The sequence below is a fragment of the Mustelus asterias genome, unplaced genomic scaffold (assembly GCF_964213995.1).
Source record: "Mustelus asterias unplaced genomic scaffold, sMusAst1.hap1.1 HAP1_SCAFFOLD_2476, whole genome shotgun sequence".
Classification (NCBI taxonomy): Eukaryota; Metazoa; Chordata; class Chondrichthyes; order Carcharhiniformes; family Triakidae; genus Mustelus; species Mustelus asterias.
Genome location: NW_027592421.1, coordinates 18954 through 41292, shown reverse-complemented (window position 1 = coordinate 41292; position 22339 = coordinate 18954). Strand labels below are relative to the sequence as shown.

The window sequence follows — 22339 nt, the reverse complement described above, 5'->3', positions numbered from 1 at the left end:
TTCCTGCTGTGATGATAATCAACTCCTATTATCTCCACAGGAGATAGCAGTTAGTTTTTGTATGGCTTTCGTGCTTTTGATGCGTTCTTGTCTGGAGACAGGGTAAGTGGGTGTCCCTGAGTGTCACCCACTAACAATTTACATCCTCAGAATCTCTGGTTTATACGAATGGTCACCCAGACTCAAAACATTGGCTCTATTCTCTCCCCACAGATGCTTTCAGACCTGCTGAGATTTTCCAGCATTTTTCTGTTTTTGTTTCAGATTCCAGCACCCACAGTAAATTACGTTTATCTGGTTTGTGCATCCATTTTTAAAGCCATGGGTCATATTGAAGAGTTCAGTATCTGTGTGTGTGTGTGTGCCTGTGTGTGTGTGTGTGTGCCTGTGTCTGTGTCTGTGTGTATGTGTGTCTGTGTGTGTGTGTGTCTGTCTGTGTCTGTCTGTGTCTGTCTGTCTGGGTCTGTGTGTCTGGGTCTGTGTGTCTGGGTCTGTGTGTGTGTGCCTGTGTGTGTGTCTGTGTGTGTGTCTGGGTCTGTGTGTCTGGGTCTGTGTGTGTGTGCCTGTGTGTGATTTGTAGTTTTACCTTCATCATTATGCCACAGTTTATTAACCCATTAACTGTTTGAGATCCTCTATCTTGCAGCATCTCCTCGGTTAAAGCAACAAAACGTCTTCCTCAGGAACAGCGATGCTCCAGCTTTGAAGATTTCACGAAATCTGGCTTCCTCGATCTCCGTGAAAAGGCCCTGGGAACGGCCAAACAGTCCGAGCCGAGGTGGCAATCCAACTCCAGGAATGAGAAGATGGAAAAGAAGTTGCAGCAAGTCCGGCAGGAGCTCCTGGCTCCCATCAATGGTCAGAGAGATGGCCCACCTTTAACCATCTCCCTCCAGCAGCTGACCCCTCCACCGCACAATGGCACTGTCCCTCCTCCCACTCCTACAAATGGGCTTCAGGACAGAGCATTCAGGTTTGAGGGGGGTCCCAGGCCTGGCGAGGAGATCACTGATCCAGAGAGGAGATGCCCATTGTCCCACGTTGAGCAATGGGTTCGGTCCCAGGAAGAGAAACTCCCTGAGGAGCAGGAGGATGAGTAAGTAGACAGGAACGTGGTGGGAATCCTGGAATAAATGCTCCCCGGGGCAGCTCGTGTGTAACTGCAGGATCAGCCAGACAGGTCCCAGATTTATTACCCAATCTCACCCATTGGCTACAGGGAAATTCCTGAGATAGAAAGCAGGAGTGACCTCCAAAACCAGGAAACCGGGATATAGAAATCATAGAAACCCTACAGTGCAGAAGGAGGCCATTCGGCCCATCGAGTCTGCACCGACCACAATCCCACCCAGGCCCTACCCCCACATATTTACCCGCTAATCCCTCTAACCTCCACATCCCAGGACTCTAAGGGGCAATTTTTAACCTGGCCAATCAACCTAACCCGCACATCTTTGGACTGTGGGAGGAAACCGGAGCACCCGGAGGAAACCCACGCAGACACGAGGAGAATGTGCAAGCTCCACACAGACAGTGACCCGAGCCGGGAATCGAACCCGGGACCCTGGAGCTGTGAAGCAGCAGTGCTAACCACTGTGCTACCGTGCCGCCAATAGACCAATCCTAGTCACAATCAAAGGGACAGAATCTTCATTTGAACATTCTGAGGATGTGAGGAGGAATCTGGGGAATTCCGTGTTCAAGAGGGAGGAGCAGGCACAGTAAGATCAGGAAAATACTGAGATTATTGGTGATGAGGGAGTCACGGGTCAAATAGACCAACTCCTGCTTAGAGACATCTTTATGGTGAGGGGTTCCTGTCAGCCATGGCTCAGGTTCAGAAACATTGTGGCTTCAAGTCATAGACTCAGTACTGAGAGAGTGCCGCACTGTCAGAGGGTCAGTACTGAGGGAGCGCCGCACTGTCAGAGGGTCAGTACTGAGTGAGTGCCGCACTGTCAGAGGGTCAGTGCTGAGGGAGTGCTGCACTGTCAGAGGGTCAGTACTGAGGGAGCGCCGCACTGTCAGAGGGTCAGTACTGAGGGAGTGCTGCACTGTTAGAGGGTCAGTACTGAAGGAGTGCTGCACTGTCAGAGGGCTAGTACTGAGGGAGAGCTGCACTGTCAGGGGGTCAGTCCTGAGGGAGTGCCGCACTGTCAGAGGGTCAGTACTGAGGGAGTGCCGCACTGTCAGAGGGTCAGTACTGAGGGAGCGCCGCACTGTCAAAGGGTCAGTACTGAGGGAGCGCCGCACTGTCAGAGGGTCAGTACTGAGGGAGCGCCGTACTGTCAGAGGGTCAGTACTGAGGGAGTGCCGCACTGTCAGAGGGCCAGTACTGAGGGAGTGCTGCACTGTCAGAGGGTCAGTACTGAAGGAGTGCTGCACTGTACGAGGGCTAGTACTGAGGAAGAGCTGCACTGTCAGAGGGCCAGTAGTGAGGGAGTGCTGCACTGTCAGAGGGCCAGTAGTGAGAGAGTGCTGCACTGTCAGAGGGCCAGTAGTGAGGGAGTGCCGCACTGTCAGAGGGCCAGTACTGAAGGAGTGCTGCACTGTCAGAGAGTCAGTACTGAGGGAGTGCCGCACTGTCAGAGGGTCAGTGCTGAGGGAGTGCCGCACTGTCAGAGGGTCAGTACTGAGGGAGTGCCGCACTGTCAGAGGGTCAGTGCTGAGGGAGTGCCGCACTGTCAGAGGGTCAGTGCTGAGGGAGTGCCGCACTGTCAGAGGGTCAGTACTGAGGGAGTGGCGCACTTTCAGAGGGTCAGTGCTGAGGGAGTGCCGCACTGTCAGAGGAGCAGGCCACGACCTCTGTCTGATCCGGTGTGTCTAAACTCTCCCAATGGACAACGCTGATTGATTAACCGGAGCACTGGGCTGGATTATTGATTGAGGTAATTTTTAATCCAGAATTCTCCGAGTGAGGTTAAAGCAGAGAGCCGGAGATGATCTTTAACCCGGGAAGATTCAGCAACAACACTAACCATTAATCGCACTGGCCTGACATCACTGTTAACGGGAATGATCAGGTCCACAGCACAACACCGGCAGCAGGCCGTGGCATCACCAGGATCATCAGAAACACCATACCCCCACCATGCACACCCCCACCATGCACACCCCCACCCTGCGCACCCCCACCATGCGCACCCCCACCCTGCGCACCCCCACCCTGCACACCCCCACCCTGCGCACCCCCATCCTGCACACCCCCACCCTGCGCACCCCCACCCTGCACACCCCCACCCTGCGCACCCCCACCCTGCATACCCCCACCCTGCACACCCCCACCCTGCATACCCCCACCCTGCGCACCCCCACCCTGCACACCCCCACCCTGCGCACCCCCACCCTGCACACACCCACCCTGCGCACCCCCACCCTGCACACCCCCACCATGCACACCCCCACCCTGCACACACCCACCCTGCGCACCCCCACCCTGCACACCCCCACCCTGCACACCCCCACCCTGCACACCCCCACCCTCCGCACCCTCACCCTCCGCACCCCCACCCTGCACACCCCCACCCTGCGCACCCCCACCCTGCGCACCCCCACCCTGCGCACCCCCACCCTGCGCACCCCCACCCTGCGCACCCCCACCCTACGCACCCCCACCCTACGCACCCCCAACTCCCCCACCCCGGACTGGACAGCGACTGTATCCCCCCAGACTGGACACTGACTGTATCCCCCCAGACTGGACACTGACTGTATCCCCCCCCGGACTGGACAGCGACTGTATCCCCCTGGACTGGACAGCGACTGTATCCCCCCAGACTGGACAGCGACTGTATCCCCCCAGACTGGACACTGACTGTATCCCCCCAGACTGGACACTGACTGTATCCCCCCCCCAGACTGGACAGCGACTGTATCCCCCCGGACTGGACAGCGACTGTATCCCCCCAGACTGGACAGCGACTGTATCCCCCCGGACTGGACAGCGACTGTATCCCCCCAGACTGGACAGCGACTGTATCCCCCCGGACTGGACAGCGACTGTATCCCCCCGGACTGGACAGTGACTGTATCCCCCCGGACTGGACAGCGACTGTATCCCCCCGGACTGGACAGCGACTGTATCCCCCCGGACTGGACAGCGACTGTATCCCCCCGGACTGGACAGCGACTGTATCCCCCCCCGCCCCCCCCCAGGCCTGGACACAGTCTGTACGGACCCCAGGTCTGCTGGCGGGTTGGGGCCAAGTCAGGGTAACGAGGGGGTGGGACAGGGTCAGGGTGATGGGGGGAGGGGGAGGAACAGGCTGACATAGAAACATAGAAACTAGAAGCAGGATGAGGCCATTCATTTTGATCATGGCTGATCATCAAATTCAATATCCTGATTCCCCCCTTCCCCCCCATATCCCTCGATCCCTTCAGCCCCGAGAGCTATATCTAATTTCTTCTCGAAATCAGACAACGTTTTGGCCTCAACTACTTTCTGTGTTAGTGAATTCCACACATTCATCACCCTCTGGGTGAAGAAATTTCTCCTCACCTCAGTCCTAAAAGTCCTTATCTTCAAACTATGACCCCAAGTTCTGGACTCTCCCACCATCGGGAACATTCTTTCTGATTCTACCCTGTTTAACCCTGTTAGAATTTTATAAGTTTCTACGAGATCACCTCTCACTCTTCTAAACTCCAGTGAATATAATCCTCACCGACTAAGTCTCTCCTCATATGACAGACCTGCCATCCCAGGAATCAGTCTGGTAAACCTTCGCTGTGCTCCCTCTATTCCTCAGATAAGGAGACCAAAACTGCACACAATACTCCAGGTGTGGCCTCACCAACACCCTGTCAATTGCAGTAAAACATCCCTATCCCTATACTCAAATCCTCTCGCTACGAAGGCCAACATACCATTTGCCTTCTTTACTGCGTGCTGTACCTGCGCGCTTACTCTCAGCAACTGATGCATGAGGTCTCCAAGGTCTTGCTGAGAGTCCACCTCTCTCAATTTACACCCATTCAAGTAATAATCTGTCTTCCTATTATTGCTACCAAAGTGGATAATCTCACATTTATTCACATTATACTGCATCTGCCATGCAGATGCCCACACACTCAGCCTGTCCAAATCACACTGAAGATATTAAATTCAGTTCCCTCTTCCAAATCATTAATATATAATGTGAACAGTTGGGGTCCGAGCACAGATCCTTGCAGAACCTCACTAGCCACTGACTGCCAATCAGAAAAAGATCCATTTATGCCAACTCTTTGCTTCCTATCTGCTAACCAGCTTTCTATCCATCTCAAGACATTACCTGCAATCCCATGTGCTTTAACTTTACATAGTAATCTGTTATGTGAGACCTTGTCGAAAGCTTTCTGAAAGTCTAAATAAACCACATCCACTGGTTCTCCTCAGTGAACTCGATTAGTTACATCCTCAAAGAATTCCAATATATTCGTCAAGCATGATTTCCCTTTTGTAAATCCATGCTGACTTTGTCTGATTATACCACTGCCTTCCAAATGCTGAGCTATGAAATCCTTGATAATAGACTCCAGCAACTTCCCCAGTACCGACGTTAGGCTCACTGGTCTATAGTTCCCTGTTTTCTCTCTACTTCCCTTTTTGAATAGTGGGCTTACGTTAGCTACCCTCCAATCTGTAGGAATTATTCCAGAGCCCAAAGAATTTTGGAAAATAACCGCCAACGGATCTACTATTTCCAGGGCCACTTCCTTAAGTACTCTGGGATGAAGATTATCAGGACCTGGAGATTTATCCACCTTCAATCCCATCAATTTCCCCAAAACCATTTCTCTCCTAATGCTGATTTCCTCCAGTTTCTCACTGAAACAAGTTTCTCTCAGCACTTCTGGTACATTATTCATGTCTTCCTTCGTGAAGACTGAAGCAAAGAACAAATTTAATTCCTCGGCCATTTCTTTATTCCCTGTGACGAGGGGGTGGGGGTGGCGAGGGGATGGGGGAGTGGGTGGGGGAGGCTGGCGTGGGGTGGGTGGTGTGGGGGGCGGGGGGGGGGAGAGGGTCAGGGTGGAGGGGGGGTGAGGGGGGGGAGGGGGTGGGGGAAGGGGTGGGGGAGGGTCAGACCACCCAAGTTCAGAGACTATCTGAGCCTGTGTTGGGACCGGATTGAATGGAGTTGGACTGTGATCCAGTGTGTTAATCATTGGCCCTCAGCAGAAAGGTCTTTTCTGGAATGTTCTTGCCAATTACAGGGTGAAGGTTTGATCTGAAACAGTGTTTGAAAGTTCACAGGTTATCCTGTAACTATCCAATCCTCTGCATTTTACATTAACTCTCTCTTTTATGACCCCACTCCGGCTTCGAAACTGCTCCTCAGCTCAATCCGGAAACATTCCCACCTCATTCCCACCTCATTCCCAGCTCCGTTACAGAACATCTACAAAAATATCCCATCGGGTAATGCAATTCCCATCGAGTGCTGTGGCCAATTGTAACACCCATACTGACCGACTGCTGTGTGATTGGTCAGTACTGACCAACCGACTGCTTTATGATTGGTCAGTACTGACCAACTGCTGTATGATTGGTCAGTACTGACCGATTGCTGTATGATTGGTCAGTACTGACCGACTGCTGCATGATTGGTCAGTACTGACCGACTGCTGCATGATTGGTCAGTACTGACCATCAGTGACCCATGGCCTGATTGAGGGATTCATGACAATTAGTGAGTCCAGTTGAATTGTTTTGTCCACAGTCGCTGTCGAATATCAGACAGAATAAATATTCACAGAGTCACACTGACCTCACTCTCAGCACTCACACTGTAAATGAGGCTGAGGGGGTGACAGTTCTGAATGTCACATTATTCTGGTGTATGAGATTAACGGGACACTGAGAGGTTTCTGCGCTTTGCTGTAATTGGGTCCAGGATTGAATCTCCCCAGAGTCTGTCTGTTTCACAGTTTGCCTTTGGAATGTCCATTCTGTGTAAATCCATCGAGTGTAAGGGACTGGTTGACCATGAGATGCATCACAATTCAGGCTGCTTTTGTGCACAATCCCAGACCAATCCTGGCCCAGTCCCAGCCCAATCCCGGCCCAATCCCGGCCCAATCCCAGCTGACAGCAGGTCTGGGCAGTGATCAGCAATGCATCCCCTTTTCATTTCCTCACTTGTGGCACTGATTCCAAATGTGTCTCGTTAAATTAAACTAGCACTAACACTGCCCCGGAACATGGAATCCCTGCAGTGCAGGAGAGGCCATTCGGCCCATCGGGTCTGCACAGACTCTCTGACAGAGTATCTTACCCAGAGCCTCTCCACCACCCTATCCCCGCAACCCCACACATTTACCATGGCTAATCTTGGCATACGAGGGGCACTGTGGGTTTCCTCCGGGTGCTCCGGTTTCCTCCTCTACTCCAAAGATGTGCGGGTTAGGTGGATTGGCCGTGTTAAATTGCCCCTTAGTGTCAGGGGGACTAGCAGGGTAAATAGGGCGGCACGGTGCCAATCCACCTAACCTGCACATCTTTTGGACTGTGGGAGGAAACCGGAGCACCCGGAGGAAACCCACACAGGAAACCCACGGGGAGAACATGCAAACTCCACACAGTCATCCAAGCCAGGAATGGAACCCGGGTCCCTGGCGCTGTGAGGCAGCAGTGCTAACCACTGTGCCACCGTGCTGCCCCGGGCCCCTGGCGCTGTGAGGCAGCAGTGCTAACCACTGTGCCACCGTGCCACCCTCCCCAGGAATTGGGAGTTCATGTCAAACCTTAAGGGATGTGAAATGTCTCTGGCCATTCTGGTCAGAGAGTAATGATTGACCCTGAATAAAAGCCGTGACTGTTGATTTGTTTGATTTTGTAGTGAGCACTGTATACTGAAGAGCAAGTCTGGCCATGTGTATGAATACCTTGTCGATGGTTATCCAATATTACCAGCCAACTCCCGTCTCCATGGGGAGCACTCCATCAGTCTCAGTTCAGCAAACTCTCAGCAGCAGAACCTTGGATACTATCCCAACCAGGAGAGAAGATTCCAGCCGGAAACCTCCTCACCAATCAGCATTTCTCAATGCCGAGTCTTCCCATCCAACACTCCGGATCTCATCAGCTCCCGATCGATCCGGTCTCTGCGTTCCAATTCCCTGCCCATTACCTCCGACACTCCGAGGTACCAGGTGCTGCGAAGGTCGCACACCCCAGATGATCGATACCTGATCCTATCCGAGGGGCAGCGCTGCCATTTCAGTGAAACTCCGCCTGAGAGAATTTCCCAGGGGTCACTGGACAGGGTGCCAATCACTCCGAATCGGCCAATGGCACCCAAGCCGCCTCTCCCATTCTACAGGTCTTCACAAAGCGCCCAGTCTCCCTCGGAGAGATCGGAACACGGATCCCATGAAGACATCTTCCACACGACTTCATCGCAGAAGACCAGCCGAGCCTTGACGAGGCCTCACACTCCAGTTGGGAGGATTGACATCTTTCCAACCCCACAGCTGTCTCCAGTGATGAGGTACAGCTACCTCCAGATTGCGGAGCCATTGGCTGGACCCCACAGTTTGCCAGTCAATGTCACTCTGCTAGCCAATGAGGAACAACCTGGAGAATATCACATTGCTCAGGGGCAAGCCATGAAGAACGCTTCTTCCCGACCGCAGCGACACAGTGCCTTGCCTTCCGAGGAACATTACACTTTCCTGCCTAACAGATCCCAGGGTCCATTCAGAATGCAGCAAAGATCACCCACACCGTCTGAGAGGTTGACTGTGGTCCCTCTGCACGAAGGAGATATTGAAAGCTTGAGTCTCACCATCCCAAGCAGACGTTCTGGGAATTACAGACCGCCCACCCCAGTGGAGAGATGGTCTGCGAAAGACCATCACAAAGAGATGTCACTGGGAAGGCAAAGGATTCCAGGGATCCGGGTAAAGTATAAACTGATGAAAAAGCTTTGTATTTGGAAGGTGTATGAACTATTGTCTCAACTCGTTATTAATGAGAATAAACTATAGCATCTCTCTCTCTCCCTCTCTCTGTCAATCCCGCTGTCTTTAAATCTCTATCTCCCTCCCTCGCTCTCTCTCCCTCTCTCTGTCTCTTGCTCCCTCCCTCTATCTCCCTCCTCCTTGTCTATTGCCCCTTCCCTCTCTCTCTATCTCTCTCTGTCTCTTGCTCCCTCCCTCTCTCTATCTCCCTCCCTTTCTCTGTCTCTTGCTCCCTCCCTCCCTCTATTTACCTCCTTCTCTTTGTCTCTTGCTCCCTCCCCCTCTCTCTATCTCTTCCCCTATCTCTCTGTCAATTTCTGGCTGAGTATTTCTCCCCTCTGTCTCTCACCTTCTGTCTCTCTGTCTTTTTCTCTCTTTGCCCTCACTCTATCCCTCTCTCCCTCTGTCTCTGTTTTACCCTCTCTCTCTCTCTGTCTCTGTCCCTCCCCTACCACCCCTCTGCCTCTCTGTCTTTCGGATATTAAGGAATCTTTGACCTACCAAAATAGACGCTTTCCACCTCTTCCATCCCACACCTCCCGAACAATCAGAACTCTGAGATTATCTGGAAAATTGGTGAGTTCCGAGGATTCATATTTTAAATCGAGGTGAAATCTGTTGAGGTTTACCAATCTGTTTGGCTATACTAAATTGACCCTACTGTGAGGGGAGGTTAACAGGGTAAATATGCAGGGTTACGGGGATAGGGTCTGGGTGGGACTCGCTGGGCCAAATGGCCTCCTTCTGCTCTGTAGGATTCTATGATACTCGCATGGACCGAGGATTGGTTAACAACAGGAAACTGAGAGTGGGAACACTCTCATTCTCATGTTGGCAGACAATGACCAGTGGAACCAATGCTTGCACCTCAGCTGCTCAGAATCTGCATCGTGGATGCAAGGATTAAATGGAATACTTGCAAGTTTGGAAACTAGGTGAGAATGTGTGTTGTGAGGAGGAGTTAAAGAGGCTTCAAGAGGATTTGAAGGGATTAAGTGAGTGGGCAAAAAATTGGCAGATGGAATCCAATATGGAGAAATGTGATAAGAACATTTGATAAGAGCAATGGAAATACAGACCATTTCTGAAATGGTGAGTGTCTGGGACTTCAAAGTGATCTGGGTGTCCTTGTTCATGAGTCACTGAAAGTTAACATGCAAATATAGCGAGCAATTAGGAAGGAAAATGGTATGTTGGCCTTTATTACAAGAGGATTCGAGTACAGGAGTAAAGATGTTTGGCTGCAATTATATGGAAGCCTCGGTGAGACCATATTTTGTACAGTTTTGGTCTGAGGAAAGATATACTCATCATAGAGGGTTCACCAGACTGATTCCTGAGAGGAAGGGATTGTGCTGTTTTAGGGTCCCGGACCAGAACCCAAATTACATCAGGTCACCAGACTAGACTCCAATAATTTTTATATTTTGGCATAAATGTAAGGAAAGGCTCCTTCTTCCAAGAATGACTCCACCGACAAAGTAGGGATTCTTTATAGTAAAACAAATTTTATTTAATAACAGAGTTTAAATATAACTCTAACAAATAAGCACCTTAATTAGTAACAGTTGAACAATATTTAAAAATGAAAAGGAAACAACTTTAATTTCTAACTTATCACTGTTTCAGTTCCAAATAAGCAACATTCCTCTTACAGACTTAAAAGCCACACGAACTACAGTTAGCAACCATAAATATACTTGTTATAATGAGAATCTTGAAGCTTTCAGAAAGAAAATGTGTTTCAGAGCAGTTTGCAGACCTTTGTCTTCAAACAATTCCCAGCTAGAACTGCAACTCCAAACTGCTTTCTGCAAAAACCTATTCTCTCTCCGACAGACCCAGCTCTGCACAAAAACCACATTATCACATGGCCCTGTCAATCACTGTAATCCGAAATCCCAGAGGAACTTAAGTAAACAAAAGTCCATCAACTAAACTTAACATAACCACTTGCAAGATTGAAATGAGTAGTTATCCTGCTCCCTGGGAATCTGGGTTGTATTCCCGCCAGACATACTGACTGCCTAGATCATGAGGCCAAGTTTTTAAACATTCCTCTTAAACACAAAGAAAAATACATGATGTATGTATCGATATAAATTCCAACAGCACCATTATACCTGTGAGGAAAGATTAAATAAACGGGACCTTTATTCTCTGGAATTTAGAAGAATGAGAGGTGATCTTATTCGAATAGATAAAATTCTTCCAGGGCTTGACGGGGGTGAGGTGAGGGGAGGGGGGGGGGGTGACATTTAGGACTGAGACTCGCAGGAATTTCTTCACTCAGAGGGTGGTGAATCTTTGGAATTTTCTTCCCCAGGAGCTGTGGAGTTTGTTTAAGACTTGAGCTCGAGAGATTTCTACTTCTTCAAAACATCGAGGGATGTTGCGAGAGTGAGGAAAATGGTGTTGAAGATCAGCCATGATATCGGATCGAACAATGGGCTCGAGGGGCTGAATGGCCGCCTCCTGCCATTATTTCTTATGGTCTTATCAGAGGCAGGCATGGGGGAGGGAGAGGAGAGAGGGTGGGGGAGTGGGGTGAGAGTTGGGGGTGAGGGGAGTGTGGGATGGGAGAAGGGCAGAGGTTGATTGGAAATGGAGGGGAATGGGATGAGGCCGTTTGGATTTGATGCTCTGAGATTGAAGTCGTTTCTGGGATTTTTCTGTGTTACAGGGAGTGCGATCCAGCTGCAATGACCTTCCACCCCGACCTCCGACCTCACCACGACCTCCGACCTCACCACGGCCCAGCCCCAAGGCGCTGCTCTCAGCTGTCAGGAGATTGTCCCTCGCTCCATCCGTAATGATGAACCTCGCCTGCAACAAACTAACCCGGGAGGGGGGGGGGGGGAAGGGAGGGAGGGGGTGCAAGAGGAGGGGGAGGGAGGGGGGAAGGGGAGGAGGGGGAGGGAGGGGGAAGGGGAGGAGGGGGAGGGAGAGGGGAGGGGGGGGAAGGGGAGGGGGCGAGGGGAGGAGAGGGAAGGGGACGAGGGGAGGAGAGGGGAGGAGGGGGAGGGGACGAGGGGGAGGGGACGAGGGGGAGGGCAGGGGGTGAAGGGTAGGGGGGAGGTGAATCACAAACAGGAATATATTCAGGAGTATTTGGGTTATTTTAGAGTAAGGGAGTGATAATGAAGCATTTAAACACAATATTCACTCGGCCCAGTTAGAAAGGCAACTAGAATGTATCACAAGTAATGTGGGCACAGAGTGGGCACAGAGTGGGAACAGTGTGGGCACAGGGTGGGCACAGGGTGGGTATAGTGTGTCTGGGTACAGTGAGGGCACAGTGTGGGCACAGTGCATCTGGGTAGAGTGTGGGTATAGTGTGGATACAGTGCGCCTGGGTACAGTGTGGGTACAGTGCATCTGGGCACAGTGTGGGCACAGTGCATCTGGGTACAGTGTGGGTATAGTGTGGATACAGTGCGCCTGGGTACAGTGTGGGTACAGTGCATCTGGGCACAGTGTGCGCACAGTGTGTGTGGGTACAGTGTGGATACAGTGTGTCTGGGTACAGTGTGGGCACAGTGTGGGTACAGTGTAGGCACAGTGAATCTGGATACAGTGTGGGTACAGTACATCTGGGTACAGTGTGGGTACACTGGGTATAGTGTGGGTATAGTGTGGATACAGTGCGTCTGGGTACAGTGTGGGCACAGTGTGGGTAGAGTGTGGGCACAGTGCATCTGGGCACAGTGTGGGCACAGTGCATCTGGGCACAGTGTGGGCACAGTGCATCTGGGCACAGTGTGGGCACAGTGCATCTGGGCACAGTGTGGGTAGAGTGTGGGCGCAGTGTGTGTGGGTACAGTGTGGATACAGTGTGTCTGGGTACAGTGTGGGTACAGTGCGTACAGTGTGGGTACAGTGTGTCTGGGTACAGTGTGTCTGGGTACAGTGTGGCTGGGCACAGTGTGGGCACAGTGCATGTGGGTACAGTGTGGATACAGTGTGTCTGGGTACAGTGTGGGTACAGTGCGTCTGGGTACAGTGTGGGTACAGTACATCTGGGTACAGTGTGGGTACACTGGGTATAGTGTGGGTATAGTGTGGATACAGTGCGTCTGGGTACAGTGTGGGCACAGTGTGGGTACAGTGTGGGCACAGTGCGTGTGGGTACAGTGTGGATACAGTGTGTCTGGGTACAGTGTGGGCACAGTGTGGGCACAGTGTGGGTACAGTGTGCGTACAGTGTGGGTACAGTGTGGGTACAATGTGTCTGGGTACAGTGTGTCTGGGTACAGTGTGGGCACAGTGCATCTGGGCACAGTGTGGGTACAGTGTGGGTACAGTGCATCTGGGTACAGTGTGGGCACAGTGTGGGTACAATGTGTCTGGGTACAGTGCATCTGGGTACAGTGTGGGCACAGTGTGGGTACAATGTGTCTGGGTACAGTGCATCTGGGTACAGTGTGGGCACAGTGTGGGCACAGTGTGGGTACAGTGCATCTGGGTACAGTGTGGGTACAATGTGGGTACAGTGCATCTGGGTACAGTGTGGGTACAGTGTGCGTACAGTGTGGGTACAGTGTGTCTGGGTACAGTGTGGGTTCAGTGTGTCTGGGTACAGTGTGGGCACAGTGTGTCTGGGTACAGTGTGGGCACAGTGCATCTGGGCACAGTGTGGGTACAGTGCATCTGGGTACAGTGTGGGCACAGTGCGTCTGGGTACAGTGTGGGTACAGTGTGGGTACAGTGCGTCTGGGTACAGTGTGGGTACAGTGCGTCTGGGTACAGTGTGGGTACAGTGTGGGCACAGTGCGTCTGGGTACAGTGTGGCTGCGTTTTGTAACACACTCGGTTTGAATTAAAGAACATTACACACTGGGTCACAATGAGAAACTGACAGAGATTTTCTCTTACAGACGTACGGGGAATACACACCACAAACTGTCAAAACAGCAGAGAATGAAATTGATGTAAGTCTTGGCTTTAGCTGCATTGCAGCATCCTCTACTCCCCCGACACACTCCCCGTCAAACGCTCAGCCTCACACACTCCCCCTCACACACTCCCCCCGACACACACTCCCCCCGACACACTGCTCCTACACACTCCCCATTAAACACTCCCCATCAAACACCCCCAGGACAGGTACAGCACGGGGTTAGATGGGGTGTGTTATATCGATAGGGGATATTCTGCCGTGGTTTTGTCTCTGACGTTGTTCCTCTCTCTGTGTCCACAGGTGCTGTTGACCAGGCTGTGTGGACAGGACCGGCTGCTCCAGGGGCTGGTCACTGAAGCAACTCAGCTTAAAGCCGAGAAGGTGTGTGAGGATCACCATTAAACTAGCAGACCAGCCCTCCCCTCCTTCCCCCTCCTCCCACTCACCTCCCCCTCTTCCTCCTTTTCCCTCACCACATCCTCCGCCTGTGAATCCTGACAGAATTGCCCTATGAGGAGAGATTGGGTCAACTGGGCCTGCATTCACTGGAGTTTAGAATGAGACGGGATCTAATTGAAACATATAAAATCAAGTTAAAATGTATTTATTAATGTCACAAGTAGACTTACATTAACACTGCAATGACATTACTGTGAAAATCCCCTAGTCGCCACACTCCGGCGCCTGTTCGGGTACACTGAGGGAGAATTTAGCATGGCCAATGCACCCTAACCAACATGCCTTTCAGACTGTGGGAGGAAACCGGAGCACCCGGAGAGAACTCACACGGACACGGGGAGAATGTGCAGACTCCACACGGACAGTGGCCCAAGCCGGGAATCAAACCCGGGTTCCTGGCGCTGTGAGGCAGCAGTGCTAACCACTGCAACTTTTTAAAGACCCTCGGATGGTCCATTATTCAGCTGTGAGGAAAGATTCACAAGAATGGTTCCAGGGATGAGGAACTTCAGTTGTGTGAATAGATTGGAGAGGTTGGGAATGTTTTCTTTGGAGAAAAGCAGCTTGAGAGGAGATTTGATAGAGGTTTCAAATCACCTGGGGTCTGGACTGAGAGAGAGAGAGAAACTATTCCCATTGGTGGAAGGATTGAGAACCAGAGAGCGATGGAGACACGAGGAGAAACTTTATCACATGGTGAGTGGTGGGGATCCAGAATGTTCCGCCTGGGAGTGTGGTGGAGACAGGTTCAATCAGATATTCAAGAGGGCTTTAGATTATTGTCTGAAAAGAATGTGCAGGGTTAAGGGGGGACGGGGGGGGGGCGGCAGGGGGAGTGGGTCCGGTGAGATGTTCTTTCAGAGGGCCAGTACAGTCATGATGGGCTGAATGGTCTCCCTCTGTGCTGTAACTGTTCTGCGACTCCATGACCAAAGATAGGTTTTAAGGAGCATCTTAAAAGGAGAAGAGGTGGAGAAGTTTGAAGAGGGGATTCCGGAACTTGGGAGCAAGGCAGCTGAAGGCAAGGCCACCAATGGAATGGTTAATATCAGAAATCCACAAGAGGCCAGAATTCGAGGAGTGTAACTATCTCTGAGGGTTGTAAAGTGAGAGAAAGTTACAGAGAGATACAAAGAATAATCTACCAGATAGTGTGTGAAAAATGTTGCTGATATGCCTGTTGGACTTTCTCTAGGACAAACTGGAAGGTGTTTGGGAAGCAACACATTGTCAGATGATGGACTTTGAGAGGCAGCCAAAAATTGTGGAGCAGTTAATGTTCCAGCAGAGGATTCTTCAGGAAGATCTGATCCAGATCCGAGCTAGACTGTGTGACCTGTCCACGGTAATCTCTAACCCACTGCCAGGATCACTGGGCCTCACCCTCAGAGAACACCATAAAACAGGCTCAGTGGGAGCGCGGGGAGGCCCCCTGGGAGCGCGGGGAGGCCCCCATGGGAGCGCGGGGAGGCCCCATGGGAGCGCGGGGAGGCCCACTGGGAGCGCGGGAGACCCATTGGGAGCGCGGGAGACCCATTGGGAGCACGGGAGGCCCACGGTGTGGTCCTGTGTCGTGTAATTAAATTCAAGGCAATGTCAGTGCATGGTTCATCATTGGGAATTAGGATTGTGGTCGGTAACTTGTGGTTCCTCCGGATTCACCAAACTCTCTCCTGGAGACCCTGAGGAGAGTTCCAGCACAAAACCCACCCCAACCTCTCGGAAACTGCAACCCAGCTCCCCTCCCTCACTCGCTTGCTCCCTCCCTCGCTTCATCACTCCTTCCCTCCATCACTCCCTCCCTCATTCTCTCACTCCCTCCCTCGCTCCCTCATTCCCTCGCTCCACCACTCCCTCATTCCCTCGCTCCCTTCTTCGCTCCCTCCCTCATTCCCTCACTCGCCCCATCACTCCCTCCCTTAATCACTCCCTCCCTCACTCCTTTCCTCAGTGAGTCAGGGAGGAAAATCAGCCCCGAATATTCCCGACCCTCTGACTCTTGAAGCGACCTCTTCCCCGGTGTGCCAGCTCCCTGGAACTTTCTGCGCCTCCAGTTTAACATTCCCGGTGAGACTTCATCAAATCTCTTCTCCAAATCCGTGTAGCTGACACCCAGATCAGCAGCAGGACATGTCAGCCTCTTCCTGAAACCTCATCCTCCTGTCCGACCCAGTCTCTAATTTAAATACTGAAGCTTATTTCTGTTCTGGAACAGGAATTACAACAATCCTGGAGCGAATATGAATTCTTGGAGACTGAGCTGCAGAGATCCCGGTCCAATCGAGAGCTGCTCACCAGCTGTGGGTCTCCACAGGTACCTTGTATAACTGGCTTCTTCCACTGGTCTGACCATCCTAATCACACACTCCCACACACAGACCCACACACTCACCCTCACACAGATCCTCACACGCTCACCCTCACGCACACCCTCACACATGTTTTTTCCCCAAAAATACATTAACTAATAAAACATTACAATGTGACATTCCACACAGTTTAAGTTGAACATTACTGAAATGTAATCCAGTTCCAGTTCTTTCCCGATACTCTATCTGGTGCGATTGTCCGTGATATTTACAATGTTCATTCCATGGCATCGATCTCAGCCAAGAGACTTCACAGTTTCCCTGATGCACTGCGGGAGGTAGGCCTGATACAGCGACCTTCCCCCATTGCACTGTCTGTGCGGAGTTTGCACATTCTCCTCGTGTCTGCGTGGGTTTCCTCCGGGTGCTCCGGTTTCCTCCCACAGTCCAAAGATGTGCGGTTTAGGTTGATTGGCCAAGCTAAATTGCCCCTTAGTGTCATGGGATGCGTAGATTAGAGGGATTAGCGGGTAAAATATGAGGGTTAGAGGGATTAGCAGGTAAATATGTAGGGATACGGGGATAGGGCCTGGGTGGGATTGTGGTCGGTGCAGACTCGATGGGCCGAATGGCCTCTTTCTGCACTGTAGGGGTTCTATGGTTCTGCAATGGCTGCCCCAGGCCTTAATACATCCCTCAGCACTTCATCCTGGGCTTTGGAATGTGTCAGTCTGCAACGCTTTGTCGGGAACGACTCCTTGCACTGGAAGACCAACAAGCTTTGGGTAGTCCAAAGAGCGTCTTTCACCAAATTGATGTTTGTCTCGGTGTGCGTCCCTGGGAACAGCCCGTAGAGCACAGAGTCCCTGCCCCTGGGAACAGCCCGTAGAGCACAGAGTCCCTGCCCCTGGGAACAGCCCATAGACACAGAGTCCCCGTCCCTCGGAACAGCCCGTAGACACAGAGTCCCCGTCCCTGGGAACAGCCTGTAGACACAGAGTCCCCGTCCCTGGGAACAACCCATAGAACACAGAGTCCCCGTCCCTGGGAACAGCCCGTAGACACAGAGTCCCCGTCCCTGGGAACAACCCATAGAGCACAGAGTCCCCATCCCTGGGAACAGCCCGTAGACACAGAGTCCCCGTCCCTGGGAACAGCCCGTAGACACAGAGTCCCTGCCCCTGGGAACAGACCGTAGACACAGAGTCCCCGTCCCTGGGAACAGCCTGTAGACACAGAGTCCCCGTCCCTGGGAACAGCCCATAGAACACAGAGTCCCCGTCCCTGGGAACAGCCCGTAGACACAGAGTCCCCCTCCCTGGGAACAGCCTGTAGACACAGAGTCCCCGTCCCTGGGAACAGCCCATAGAACACAGAGTCCCCGTCCCTGGGAACAGCCCGTAGACACAGAGTCCCCGTCCCTGGGAACAGCCCGTAGACACAGAGTCCCCGTCCCTGGGAACAGCCCGTAGACACAGAGTCCCCGTCCCTGGGAACAGCCCGTAGACACAGAGTCCCCATCCCTGGGAACAGCCCGTAGACACAGAGTCCCCGTCCCTGGGAACAGCCTGTAGACACAGAGTCCCCATCCCTGGGAACAGCCCGTAGACACAGAGTCCCCGTCCCTGGGAACAGCCCGTAGACACAGAGTCCCCGTCCCTGGGAACAGCCCATAGACACAGAGTCCCCGTCCCTGGGAACAGCCCGTAGACACAGAGTCCCCGTCCCTGGGAACAGCCCGTAGACACAGAGTCCCCGTCCCTGGGAACAGCCCGTAGACACAGAGCCCCCATCCCTGGGAGCAGCCCGTAGACACAGAGTCTAGGCGTCCCGGAGCTGCTCGGGATGAACTCGATATCTCTCTCCAAACCTTCTTTGCACAGACACATTCCACAAGAAGGTCGCTGATGATTTCTGCCCCGGGGCAGTGTGCTGTCACACTGAGACTCTCAGCGTACATTGGGAACCGATCGGGAAAGCACTTCCCACCAGCAGACGGCCCGCTCTTGTTGCTTGTTTGAAAGTTTTGACAAGTTGCAATTTTGCCAAATGATTCTGATAATCTCCTCAGGGAACCTTCGACCAATCCGTCATCTCCTTTCCTCACAGGGCCTGGAGGATGTGACACAGACCACAGCCTGATGGGCTTATGGTCAAAGGTGTTTCTCTGCATAAATATCTCCACAAAGGAGACATTCTCACACATACCCCCCCCCCCCTCCCATCTCACACACACAGACACACACCCACACATATACCCACAGACACACATCCATATACCCCCCATCTCACACACATACACACACCCACACATATACCCACAGACACACACCCATATACCCCCCGTCTCTCACACACATACCCACACCCACACACATACCCACACACACCCATATACCCCCCGTCTCTCACACACATACCCACACCCACACATATACCCACACACACCCATATACCCCCCGTCTCTCACACACATACACACACCCACACATATATATCCCCACACACATACACATACCCCCCCGTCTCACACACACAGACACACACACATATACCCCCCGTCTCACACACACATACACACACCCACACATATATATCCACACATACCCCCCCCCATCTCACACACACAGACACACACACATATACCCCCCATCTCACACACACACACACATATACCCCCCGTCTCACACACACAGACACACACACATATACCCCCTGTCTCGCACACACATAGACACACCCACACATATATATCCCCACACACATACACATACCCCCCCCATCTCACACACACAGACACACACACACATATAGCCACACTCATCGTCACAGACACACATGCATCATGTCACCAGGTTACCAGAGATTTTCTGATTTGTTTACAGGGTGAGGGCATCATTGGCTATACCAGCATTTATTGCCCATCCCTAATTGCCCCTTGGGAAGGTGGTGGTGAGCTGCTGCCTTGAATCGCTGCAGTCCACGTGGTGTAGGTACACCCACAGTGCTGTTAGGGAAGGAGTTCCAGGATTTTGACCCCAGTGTGATTAGGTCTCAGGATGTGATTGGCTGATTAAACTGGGTAAATTTGACCAATAAATTTAACAGAGAAACATGATTGGAGGATTGAAATTGGGAGTGTGATTGGAGGATTGAAATTGGGAGTGTGATTGGAGGATTGAAATTAGGAGTGTGATTGGAGGATTGAAATTGGGAGTGTGATTGGAGGGTTGAAATTGGGAGTGTGATTGGAGGGTTGAAATTGGGAGTGTGATTGGAGGATTAGAATGACGAGGTATCGTTAAGGCTCTTTGCATCATAGAACCATCAAATCCTCACAGTGCAGAAAGAGGCCATTCGGCCCATCGAGTCTGCACTGACTCTCCGAAAGAGCATCTCACACAGGCTCTTCCCTCTGCCCTATCCCAATGACCCCACACATTTACCACAGCCAATCCAGTGAAGCTGCCCAGATTAGAGTGATCACATCTAAGAATCTTCCAGCTGTGCTATGTTGTGATTGGTCATTCAGTAACTGCGCCATTTCCACAATGTTGCCTTTGACCAATCAGGAGCGTGGAGAGGCCCAGCGTGATCTCTGGATGATCGAGGATGTGATGCTGGGTTTGAGCAGCAACAGAAAGAGCTTCCAATCAGCAATAGGATCAACTCACCAATCGGGTAAGCAACTGGCAGCCTGGAAGACAGACCCTGCCAGCGATAGACTGGCCAGACAGACAGAAACCTGACCCAGACCCCGAGCCAGACAGACAGAAACCTGACCCAGACCCCGAGCCAGACAGACAGAAACCTGACCCAGACCCCGAGCCAGACAGACAGAAACCTGACCCAGACCCGGACAGAAAACTGACCACCCAGACCCAGACTGACCAGGAACTGACCAGACACTGACCACCCCGAGCCAGACTCACACCCAGACTGAATGGAAGCAATGCGCCGACACATTTCCATTCAGGCAAAGACTGAACTGGACACAGGCTACTTAGAAACTGACACCCAGTCTGACACTGACACTTCATGTCTCTGACCATCGCTGCTATGTCCATGATACAATTCTCATCGGGGTACGGGTTCCACACACACTGATTCTCACCGGGGTACGGGTTCCACACACACTGACTCTCACTGGGGTACAGGTTCCACACACACTGATTCTCACCGGGGTACGGGTTCCACACACACTGACTCTCACTGGGGTACAGGTTCCACACACACTGACTCTCACTGGGGTACGGGTTCCACACACACTGATTCTCACTGGGGTACAGGTTCCACACACACTGACTCTCACTGGGGTACGGGTTCCACACACACTGACTCTCACTGGGGTACAGGTTCCACACACACTGACTCTCACTGGGGCATGGGTCCCACACACACTGACTCTCACTGGGGTACGGGTTCCACACACACTGACTCTCACTGGGGTGCAGGTTCCACACACACTGACTCTCACTGGGGTACGGGTTCCACACACACTGACTCTCACTTGGGTCCGGGTTCCACACACACTGACTCTCACTGGGGTACGGGTCCCACACACACTGACTCTCACTGGGGTACGGGTCCCACTCACACTGACTCTCACTGGGGTACGGGTTCCACACACACTGACTCTCACTGGGGTACAGGTTCCACACACACTGACTCTCACTGGGGTACGGGTTCCACACACACTGACTCTCACTGGGGTACGGGTTCCACACACACTGACTCTCACTGGGGTACAGGTCCCACACACACTGACTCTCACTGGGGTACGGGTTCCACACACACTGACTCTCACTGGGGTACGGGTTCCACACACACTGACTCTCACTGGGGTACGGGTTCCACACACATTAACTCCATTGATTGATACCAGGTAATATTCATGCCCGATAGAATCCATATGAATGATTTATTCTACCCTATAGAATCCATGCCTCATGGTGTCCACATGGATATAGAGTCCAATCCAGGACCTGATTCTGTTGAATCTATGACGTTAGTTTGACTGTTCACTGCTGTGTACTTTTCCTGCGGTTGCTGTTTTTTATTATTCCTACCCGTGTGCTGGGGAATGTTCTGGAATGCTGTCTTTCTCCTGCTTTAACCCGTGTTCTGGGATTTTCCCTCCCCACCTTCAGCAATGTTTACAGTCTCCCCAGGTCTCGATCTTCCCTCGGAGTGTCAGAGTGACTCCCAGCAAACTCCATTCGGCTTGTCCCCACTGCCGTCTCCAACCTGCACCCAGCCGCTGCCCCGGGGAGAGGTGAGTAACACCACGGTGGTGGGGTGGAGTGTGAGGAGGGGGGAGGGTTGACGGTGATGGTGGGGGCTGGGGGAGGGAGGGTTGGGGTTGGGGGAGGGAGGGTGGGGGGTGAGGAAGGGGTGGGGGAGGGTGGGGGGATGAGGAGTCGGTGGGGGGGGGTGGGCTGTGAGGCTGGGGTTGGGGGTGGGGGTTGTTCTGTTTAACTGGTCTCCTTGTTATTTTTGACCCTCCAGGTTGCGGAAACCGCCCCCAGCCGGCCGCCCCTCCCCCACGCCTGGCCTGAGAGAGAGCAGAACCCCCCGGAACATTCTGACACTGAACCCGAATCTCCCGCAACCCCCCCGGAGCAGAAACACGCACAGCGACAGAGCGACGGTGTCCATAGCAATCCAGTGACAAGTGCAAACCACAAGGTATCTGAACCTCCCCAAATCCCCGCTGAGAATC

General features: G+C 52.4%; 1 protein-coding gene across 5 annotated transcripts in view; it reads left to right on the top strand.

Moving 5' to 3' along the window:
- Positions 1 to 22339, top strand: part of LOC144489725 (pleckstrin homology domain-containing family A member 7-like) — a 40322-nt gene that overhangs the window by 9599 nt on the left and 8384 nt on the right. For 4 of the 5 annotated variants that reach the window (XM_078207582.1, XM_078207579.1, XM_078207581.1 and 1 more), the window contains exons 5-15: positions 647 to 1096; positions 7827 to 8889; positions 9436 to 9525; positions 11633 to 11758; positions 13827 to 13880; positions 14150 to 14230; positions 15504 to 15653; positions 16524 to 16622; positions 20190 to 20298; positions 21768 to 21892; positions 22126 to 22305. In XM_078207582.1, coding sequence (XP_078063708.1) covers positions 647 to 1096; positions 7827 to 8889; positions 9436 to 9525; positions 11633 to 11758; positions 13827 to 13880; positions 14150 to 14230; positions 15504 to 15653; positions 16524 to 16622; positions 20190 to 20298; positions 21768 to 21892; positions 22126 to 22305 — 2527 coding nt within the window. The remainder of the gene's footprint in view (positions 1 to 646; positions 1097 to 7826; positions 8890 to 9435; positions 9526 to 11632; positions 11759 to 13826; positions 13881 to 14149; positions 14231 to 15503; positions 15654 to 16523; positions 16623 to 20189; positions 20299 to 21767; positions 21893 to 22125; positions 22306 to 22339) is intronic. The other variant, XM_078207578.1, reaches the window with a different exon arrangement.